Source organism: Arachis hypogaea, chromosome 1 (genome assembly GCF_003086295.3).
Source record: "Arachis hypogaea cultivar Tifrunner chromosome 1, arahy.Tifrunner.gnm2.J5K5, whole genome shotgun sequence".
Classification (NCBI taxonomy): Eukaryota; Viridiplantae; Streptophyta; class Magnoliopsida; order Fabales; family Fabaceae; genus Arachis; species Arachis hypogaea.
In genome coordinates, this window is record NC_092036.1 from 102124159 (window position 1) to 102134573 (window position 10415).

Sequence of the window (10415 nt, forward strand, 5' to 3'; positions counted from 1 at the left end):
CTTTATTTTTTCAGTGTAGTTTTATTTACTATTTAGGCGGTTTGAGTATGCAGTGGTATTACTAAGAACAGGCTAAACTGTAATTAATTAATTATATATATTCAGACAGTAGACTGTTCAAGTATGTACAGATTATTTTATCGTGCCTTATTGTATTGTTAGACTTAATTGCTTCCTTGTACTGAGGCTTTGTTTAATGAAATTCATTATTTTCAACTTAAAAAAGGATGATATTAAATTGAGAAATGCTAAAACATCATAATTTATTATTTTTAACTATTTTTAACTGTCAACCCAATTTTTAGTCTAATAATCTGACATACTTTAGCCTATACTTTTGAACATTAATAATTAACTGATAATCACAAACAATAAATAAATTCCTCTGACCAAATATTAATAAACTGCGGGTAAAGACACATTAAGGTTTGTATCTCTTGCGTTTGTAAAGACGTTAGATAACATAATACAATAGGGTGAATACTATATTAAGCTGAGTATCTGACTAGTGACTAGTGTTCAAATACAATGGACATTCAATCTAATGGTTTGTGGATAGATTTACAAAATTTCAACAATATATTTCATCTAGATTTCCCTAACTAATAAATGCGCTCTCAAAGGTTTATCTTTCGAGCATTTAATACCGACCAAAGTTGGCATGTGAAAATAGGACACACCAAAATTAGCGAGGCCAGATCCCGGCCCACGCCTCACTCAGCCAAAATAAAATTTCGGCTTTCCTCTTCATTTATTTTTTCTTCTTCCCCTGCCAATTAAAACAGTCAGCTTCAATAAAATCACGACGGGATACTTGTAATTAGGATCATGGGATATAATACATGCTTAAGGTATATAGGATTCAGCAAAGAAACGTACCGAGCTTACAAAGTTATCCATGGTCAGCTGCTTGCGCTTCTTCGAAGATGGAGACTCCGTCTGTCGTGGCATGGTACGCTTTGATGGGGTACTACTCTGAAAGATTTGTCAAACTTGCATAAGATGACAACTGATATTGATTGATATTTAATTAGTAATGTATGGCGTTGATAAAAGGATATACAAACCTTTGCAAGTTTCTTCTCCTTACGAGCCTGTCTCTCTCTTTCGTCATATTCTTGGTTTTCCTTCTCAACAAGGCGAATGAGGGTGTCGCACCTCCTTGTTAGTTCTTGCGTTGTGCGAGACTTAACAAACCAATCAAAACGAAACAAAGGTGACATTCGAAATGCTGCCTTCAGTTCATCCCAATTCCCATAGCCAAGTTTGTGAATCATGCATATCTGCGAATTTCGAAGCCAAGATAAACAGCCAAAAAAAACTCCCCTTGTAAGCGAAAAAAGAAAAAAGTAAAAACACATGAAGAAACTGGACATAAATTTAGACAAATCGAAAAAATTCAAATATGGACAGAACCAAGATTAACAAGCAAACAATACCATGAATCGATCACATTCTTCATTGTATAACTTCCCTTTGTTTTGCCCATATTGTATCTTTAGTTCTAACCATGGATTCTTGTAGCGGTCCAACTTCTTCCCAATAGCTTTCATAATCTCATCTTTCCGGGATATTCTAGCTTCCCCTCTTTCGATGTTTTTAATAATTCTATCATAATCTGCGGACAATAAAACACAAGTCAAAATGCAAAAATTAGACACAGCATATAGTAATACAGAGAAACAAACTTCAAGCAAAATTCAATGACCAGATGAAACAAAAATCAATGGAAGCATCAGTTGGCATATTAACCCAAGAAGAAAAACAAGGCAATACTGTAGTACCACAAAAGATCCTCCATTTCTTTTTTTTTTTTTACATGGCCATCATCACTAACCGTTTAATTCCTTGTATCTTTCTTTGAAGACCACCGCATATCTCTCAACTTCCTCTTCTGTTTTTCCTTCCATCTCAGAAGCAATACCTTTAATATCATTTCGGCCATATTTTTCACAGGCCCTAACAAAAGTATTAAAATCCCTCCTGCTCCATGATGAGAAACCCTAAGTGTACAAAATACCAAAATTAAAACCAAAATAAAATAGATCCGTATCAAAGCCAGGTCTGGAATGAAATTAGCTCACCTCCTCTAGCAGCTGCTCCTTTTCTTCCAACTCTTCAGCAGTCAGTGGATCTCCCACCTCTAAATTCAACATATATGTCATTGTCACATTAATCATTTACATGCCAAGATGGGAAAGGGCTAAACTGGATAGAAATTATGTACCTTCTGGTTCATCCACCTCTATGGAGTCTTTTACTTGATTCTTCTGATGTGTTTGCTGAAATTTTGTTAAATAACATAAACATCAAAATATGTACGCTTCCTTTTAACCAAACATGAAAAAGTACATTATGTATGTCACTAGGCTCATGTAACCCACCATGAGATAGCGTACTTCCTTTTCATACAGCTCACTCAACCTTTGTGTGTTGAAAAACTGGAAATCATGCCTGAAGACAACAGATTAGACGCAATAAATCAAGACAGAACTACCATATTAAAATGGAAACCTTGTTTAGAGAGAAGATTACAGTTGAGGCATCCTGGGAATACGGGGCTCCTTCGGTTTAGTAGGACCTCCTTGGCGCAAGGTTTGCTTGAAGTATTCAGACTCCGAGTAACTAAGAAACCAATAGAATAATCATACATCAGATTTTTTTGGTTTTTTTTGGGGGGGGGGGGGGTAATTCAATGTATAGCATATAGACTGGTGTTTACTTGCGCTTCCGCTCTCTTCTCGGTGGCTCAATCCAGTTTTCACTCACAATCTTTTTGAAATCAAATTTGTTCTCATCCTTCATTCAAAGAAAAAGCAGTCAGATATTGGTTAGAATGAGGAGTGCAGGTCATTAGACTGATGCAAAACTGAGCAATAAAAGAGTCCATCACAGTTAGCAAGGAAATTATAAAATGTTGACTTACCTTGTCATCATCAAAATCATAAAGCTCAGCATCTACAAATAACATTTAAAAAGAAAATTTAGTAACTTCAAACTACCATACAAGTTAAAAGGCAATATCAATGCTACACAGGAGCAAAATGCTTGCAGTTGTATCTTAATAAAAAAAGATGCTTCATTTAGAACAAAAGCAAATGACTTGTAGATTGTCGCTTCAAAGACCAAAAAACTAATTATGAAATAAGCAAGCATAAATGCATGCCAATTATTTCATTCTTTCAAAGAGGATAAAATTAAGGCTCCATTTGGAGAGCACACAGATAAGAAAAAGAAAAGCTTGAAACTTGAAAAGGGGTAAACAAGAATTCAAACAATGCAACAGATCAACAGTAACACTCAAACAATTGTCTATTCCATAGCCAGATTTATATTAAAAAGTTACATACTGTCATCCATCTTAAATTTGATGGCGTCTTCAGTAAATTTCTTCATCTTAGCATCAAGCTCAGCTGTAGCTTCCTCTCCTTTGGCAATAATTCTGTCAATATCCTCATCTGTAATTGTACTGTCCTTGGAACTAAAAACCATTTCAGCACCAAATCTAACCATTTGAAGCAACTCATCTTTATTTACAGCTGTACACATAAACCAATTGTACCACATAAGACAATCATAAAAGTTTAAAGAGATAAAAGAATACTAAGAAATCAGATGAAAAACCCTTACTCTTCTGCTCAGCTAATCGGCCTTGCTGAATCACTAGAGCATCAAGTGCAAGCTTTTTGTAAGCCCTTTCAATTACTTTCTCTTCAATTGTATACTGTGGATTTTCATTGTACAAGATATTAAGACCAACCAAAAGTATAAATTCAGTGCTTCAAATTGGTTGTTGTGCCAGAGTTGGATATATATCTTGTTGAATATTTATTGAAACTTTGTGCCAATACAAGTGAGATATCGCACTTACTAGATATACAGGCTTTTAGTTTATCTATAATGACTAATGCTGACAAAGGCATTCATTCTAAGATTAATATCAATAGGTTTTATCTTGATATTGTAATAATTTTATAAGTTGCATCATAGACATCATGTGTTGCAATTTTTTTAAAATTAGATATATCCAGTTAGGTGCCTTACATGTATGCTGCCTATATAGAAAAGCATAGATAATAGTGAACATAGTAATAATGCACAACAGTTACAAACCTCCGTGCAAAATCGGAAAACTTGTACTTCTTTCTTCTGTCCAATCCTATGAGCACGATCCTGAGCTTGCAGGTCAACTTGTGGGTTCCTGGTATAACACCACCAAATATCAATAAGCAGCAAGTTATGGTAACCAATGCAATTCAGAAGACTGATGACACAATCAACTGACAACTAACTAACCAGTCACTATCATAAAGAATTACAACATCAGCAGTAGCAAGATTGATGCCGAGACCTCCAGCCCGAGTAGATAACAAGAAGACAAATTTCTCACTTCCTGGTTTGTTGAAAGCTTCAATGGAAGCATCACGATCTTCTCCACCGGTGTTTCCATCTATACGACAATATTGATATCCCCGAAACATCAAATAATCTTCAAGTATGTCCAGCAGCCTAGTCATCTGCAGAAGGGCCACAATTAAGCAAGGATGGGAAGCAAGAAATTAGATTGCATAAATTTAAAACCTTCAAAGCCAATCAGTGACAACAAAGTGACAAACCCGTTCTTACAGAAAACTAACCTGTGAAAATATCAGGACCCGGGAATCACGCTCTTTTAATTTAGGAAGTAACTTATCCAATAGAACCATTTTACCTACAAAAGAAATATTTAGAAACATTTGACAATAAGTCATTAAATGATTAGTCTACAAAGAACTTCCAGAATATCTCTTTATGTAAAGAAATTTTACCAGCATTTGTGACGAGATGGTCTCCTGTAGTATAGGGAGGACCGGGTTCAGCACCTTGGAAGAGATACGGGTGATTACAACATTTACGCAGTTGCATTGCTATGTTGAGGAGTCGCTTTCGTTCTCCACCAGCATTGACAACCTCTAGATCTTTCTGTAGTAATGCCCTATAGTACTGCTTCTGCATTTGTGACATGCCTACTTTGAGTATAGTTTCCTTTTTCGGTGGCAACCCTTTCTCGACATCTGACTTCAACCTCCGAAGGAGAAATGGGCGAAGGACCTAAGATGTAGATAAAAAGTAAAAATATTACTGAGTGTCAGATTAAGTGATTAAAACAACACTCAACAAACAAATGAGGTTCATGGCTAACCTTGTGTAATTGTTGAACAACTTCCTGCTGATCATTTTCACCTGATATTTGGAACCATTCATCAAAAGTTTCAGCAGAGCTAAAAATTTCAGGCAGAAGAAAATTGAGAAGAGCCCAGAGTTCATGAAGATTGTTCTGCAATCACAAAATAAGAAACCACAGTAAATATCCAACTTTGTTAGATGATGCATGTTTCGAGGGAAAGTGAACTAGAATCAGAGTTTTAAAAGTTACACCAGTCTATGAACAGATAATGCTGTGGGGAGGTACAGAAAATAAACAAAAATACAAAACAGCAATGCTACCAAGTTAAGCCAAATTATGAGTAATTCAAGCCCATCATTGGTAGCATATGCAACAGTCTAATTTTTGAAAGCTAAACTGCAAATGATAATACACGCAAGGTCATACTAAACTTTAAATTCATTCAAAGGGAGATGAATTGACACAATGATGCTTCCCTGTTCAGCAAAGCCCATGAACTCCATAAAAGAAAAGGGCCGTTCTAAGGAATTTAACTACATGGATCAACAAAATAAAGAAAAAAAAACAAAATAATTGTTTCAAGATTACATTGCAGCATTGTTGTGCATAATAAACAAGACATACTTGGAGTGGTGTGCCAGTTATAAGGAGTCGGTAGTTTGTATTATAGAGCCTCATCGTCTTGGAAAGGAGGGAGTTCTCATTCTTGATTCTGTGGGCCTCATCAATAATTATGTAGCGCCAACTAAATCGACGCAATGCAGACTTCTCCTTGATAACCATTTCAAAACTTGTAACACATACATCAAACTTCCCGGCAACCAATAACTCCTCTCGTATATGCCTCTGCAGTTATTTGAAACCAACAGACAAGTGTCAAAAGTATCCACCGATGTAACCTTTGAAAAATAATTTGCAACAGCAAAGCTATTCTTACCCTTTCATCCGGGTTGCCAAGGAACTTTATTGCTCGTAAAACAGGACAAAAGCGCCGAATCTCATTCATCCAATTTCCAAGAGTAGACTTTGGGGCAACAACCATATGAGGACCCTTTATACCTCTGAACTCATATAAATACCCTAGCAAAGATATAGTTTGTAATGTTTTCCCAAGTCCCTGCAAATCAACAGCATAATTAATTTAATACTTAAGAAAATCAATTTATACATCACATATTAATTATGTTCTTGAACTTATTTGCGCAGAGACTTAACTCTAAGCGCCTACCATACCTACCATTTCATCTGCCAGAATTCCATTTATACCATTCTCATACAATCGTATGAGCCAGTTTAACCCAGCAAGTTGATAATCCCTCATCTTCCCTTGGATACCTGTTGGAAAAGAAATTCCACATGAACCAATAGCTTTAAAGATGTTGAATATGATCATATGACTAGAAAGAAACTGCATATTAGTAAATATGCTTCCATAAAAACAAATTATGATAGTAACAAGAAGAAATCAACTAGTGAACAGAGGGAAAAGAAATGAGAGAGAGAAAGGGGGGGCAGGGTGTCCAACACATAATCAATGTCAAACACATGCCCTACAAGAAGTCCAGGAACCAGGCCTCCTAACATCAATAGTAAGTAAAAAGAATTTAGCCAAAAAAGAAAAACAAAACAAGGAATGGAGTATACACAATTTAACCAAAACAATGCTATAGATGAATCACCGACCAATATAACAACATAAAATAGAAATGGAATATCCAAATATTTTCTCCACAAAGTGACTGGTGGGAAGAAAGAAGGACATGGAGTACACAATGAATGAAGAACTAAGAATGGAGCACTCCAACGCAAGCACAGATACTACATACAAAAATAAATTTAAAGTAAGAAAAACGCTCACATGATGGCTGTGTTACCAGCCGCGTGCTTGCCAAACCATCTTCTTCTTCTTTAAGATACTCTTCATCTTCCTCTTCTTCAGTCACTTTCGATGCATGGCGTCCCCTAAAGTAGAAAACAATAAATTCACAATAAGTAACGAAGTCATAGGCAGAAGAATCACAACTCTTTGTTGTCCTTCTTGACTTCTGAAATTACCTTCCCTTTGACTTCTTCTGAGAAGAAGATTGAGCACCTTTGGCAAAATGAGCAAAAATCTCAGTTTGCTGCAACAGATACTTCAATCGGCCCTTTCCTTTATTATTCTGCATCAAAAGGTAACAATATCGATTCATTTAACAATCAATTCAAATTTTATATAACGAAGTGAAAAGCCATCCCATGTATCATGTATATACGCACCATATCAGCATCAATAGCTGCATTTTGTTCATCCAAAATCTCCTGAATCTTCTGCTTCTTCAATTTCTGCATTTCTTTCAACCTCGCCTTCTCGCGCTTGCTAACTTCAGTGTCAGCATTATTTTCGTCCTACAATGAAACAGTTTCGAAAACAAAACATGAAGCAAAATCTGTTCATGCGTGAACGAAATGCAATAACAAGAAGCACTGTCGATTGAAGTTGACATCTGCTACACAACAACCGTATAGCTTCACTTGCAAATATTTTAGCATCGCAAAACGATAATGCGTTACACGAAGTTAAAGCCCTAGCTCAGCGAAGTCCAAACGACAAAACGCAGGGGCATGAAACAATGGTTTTACGTTTACCTGTTCATCGTCGTCGGCGTCTCCTGCAGGTTCATCCGGCGCAGTATCGTCATCGCCAGAGCTAGCGGAGCGAGCCACCTCTTCGAGCTCCTCGTCGTCTTCTTGTTCGTTGATCTGATCGTTGGGAAGTTGCTCCTCCGAACCGGAATCGGAATCGGAGTCAGAGGCATTCGACGGCGCTTCATCGTCGGAAGAAGGCTGAGATTTGGAGGGCCTCCCCATGGCTTGGTTCTCTTTTCAGATCTGAGAGGGTTTCTTTCGGAAGAAAAAAGAGAGCGCGAGAGGGACACAGTGATGAATAACCAAAACCGAAGGGAACGAATAAATGCGTAGTTAGTGAGGCATTTATGGCCGTCAGATTTATTTGCGGTTTGATCGAGTGGCTCTACGCCGTCGAAGAAAGTGAACCGAATATTTCGCGCCATTTACGTGGAAATTAGATTTTCCCGCTTACTTGGATTTGGGTCTCCTTCGTTTTTTATTGGCCACAGTATGGGCCCACTTTTGATTTCTCGACAGGCTTTTATTATGGGCCTTACTTCTTTTAACTGGTTATAATTTAAAAAAAAAAATTACTAAATACAAGTATTACAATTTTTAAAAAATTATTTTTTTTAAACACCAATTTTAATAAGTTATATTTGAAAAATAAAAACTTTAACAAATCAGTATTTACTACTTAGACTATTAATTATATTGGCTTAAATAAATTGTTAGATTTAAATTTGTATGATTGAATAAAAGGAATTGCTTATTGCTTACTGGTTTAGCCACATGCTAACGCATTTCTGATTTGAAGTATAATTTAAGTCATTTATTTTTTCTTCGCTGTTTTTCTGTCAATTGGAGCTTACACAGGCACATCCCATTAACACGTACGGCTAGGTCAAATTGGATGATACAATAATAATGAATCTAGTTTAAAATGGTGTTTGGATGTTAGCAAATCATATTTGCTTCAATTAGTCTATTATAATTTCTTCAGCTAATCATGCGAAATTAAACAAGTTTGACAATTAACAAATTATGGCGTCATTTCGTTTGCTCAATTAATTTTGTAACTGATCAAATCAAATAATCTTCTTTGATTCACCAAAGGCATAATAAATTAATAATTCCAACTTAGCATTGTGATTGAAAAATTTTGCTCTTACAATAATAGCCTCTTTTGTTTATCTATCTCTTCATGAGCTGAACGTTAACATTAATAATGAACTTAATTATAGTTCGTCGCATACAATAATCCAAATACTTCATCTCAGCTTTCAATTCTTTTGGTCTTGGCCTTCTTCAGAGGTTGAAACTACCGTTGTTGTGTCTTTGCTTTCTCCATCCTCTTTGCTGCTTGGAGCCTCTTCGCTTTTCTCTGTTTCTTTGCTGCTTGGAGCCTCTTCCTGTTTCTCTGTTTCTTTGCTTGTTAATACTTCTTCCTTGACCACATCAACACTCTCTTCTAATAAACATACAACACCCAGTTAATTAATAATGTTAATAAGATCTTAAAATTTTAAGGTAAAACATTCCGTACAATTATTTTCATATAAAATTAATAATTAAAAACTATTAAATAATAATTTAATTAAATATAATAAAATCATTTAACAGTTATTAAATATTATTATATAAAAAAAATAATTTCCAAATTTTTTACTTAAAAAATTATTGAAATATATAAATATAATTAAATAATAGTATAAAATTCTTTATCAGTTATCTTAATTTATTTCATATAAACCCTAAAATTCAGACCTTGTTCTTCTTTCTTTTCTGCATCATTCTTTTCATCTGCAGTAACAGGAGCAGGAACAAACTCCACCTTATTATTATTATTATTATTATCCTCTTCAACATTATTCTCTTTCTTCAACGAATCATCCTCCTCCTTCTTCTTCTCATCAGCAATAACTTGAATAACAGCCTCCTTTGTTTTCTCTTCCTCTACAGTAGCAGCAGCAACACCACCTTCCTTGCTCTTGTTCTCCAATTTCTCCTCTTCTTGCACATTTTTACTATCTTCATTCTTGTTTTTGGACTCATTATTTTTCTCCTTCTCCACCTTGACATCATTCTTCTCTGCTTGATTCATTTCAACAGTGTTGTTGCTGATTTTGTGGTCCATATTGGTTTCTTTCACCTCTGCCGTGGGTACGCTTGGAATATTCTTCTTGCGCTGGACGGTAGTTGTGTTTCCAGAAGCAACATCTGCGGGTTTTGATTTACCACAACCCATAGTGTTTGTGTGTAATGAATTATTGATTGTGGGAAAGAAAGAGAGAGTAAGAAATGTGAATTAGGGTTGATGATGATGAATTAGGTTAGAATAATGGGAATAATATATGAAGAATAAAGAGGGATATGGTTTTTTGTTATTGTTTTTGTTGTTATGGAACAATGGCCTGCATGCATGGGTGTAATAATTTGGTGTCATTAGAAACCAACCGGCTTTTTTTAAGCTCTCTCATCATCTTCTCTAAATATAGGTTTCATCGAACACAATTATTTTAATCCAGAAAGGGACAACTAATGTTTTGGACTAATTTAATTATTCTTTTTATTATAATCACCAAAAACAATCAATCTTGCCAACAAATCAAGAGATGGCATAGTTGTAAAAATGGCA

At 35.4% G+C, this 10415-nt stretch overlaps 2 protein-coding genes across 2 annotated transcripts; both read right to left on the reverse strand.

The window, feature by feature from the left end:
* Nucleotides 1–372: 372 nt before the first annotated feature.
* Nucleotides 373–8130, reverse strand: LOC112704653 (ISWI chromatin-remodeling complex ATPase CHR17). Its single transcript, XM_025755735.3, has 25 exons — nt 7796–8130; nt 7427–7555; nt 7223–7329; nt 7026–7129; nt 6405–6502; nt 6105–6284; nt 5792–6013; nt 5183–5317; nt 4809–5091; nt 4638–4711; nt 4297–4517; nt 4114–4201; nt 3631–3724; nt 3351–3539; nt 2927–2958; nt 2723–2799; nt 2536–2625; nt 2385–2454; nt 2228–2282; nt 2085–2143; nt 1838–2003; nt 1440–1618; nt 1068–1283; nt 880–975; nt 373–769 (listed from the first exon to the last, which is right to left on the reverse strand). Exons 1-25 carry the CDS (start codon nt 8015–8017, stop codon nt 752–754), a joined length of 3204 nt encoding a protein of 1067 aa, XP_025611520.1. The 5' UTR covers nt 8018–8130; the 3' UTR covers nt 373–751.
* A 745-nt stretch (nt 8131–8875) lies between these two features.
* Nucleotides 8876–10190, reverse strand: LOC112760878 (uncharacterized). Its single transcript, XM_072234021.1, has 2 exons — nt 9545–10190; nt 8876–9248 (listed from the first exon to the last, which is right to left on the reverse strand). Exons 1-2 carry the CDS (start codon nt 10023–10025, stop codon nt 9061–9063), a joined length of 669 nt encoding a protein of 222 aa, XP_072090122.1. The 5' UTR covers nt 10026–10190; the 3' UTR covers nt 8876–9060.
* Between the last annotated feature and the right edge of the window lie 225 nt (nt 10191–10415).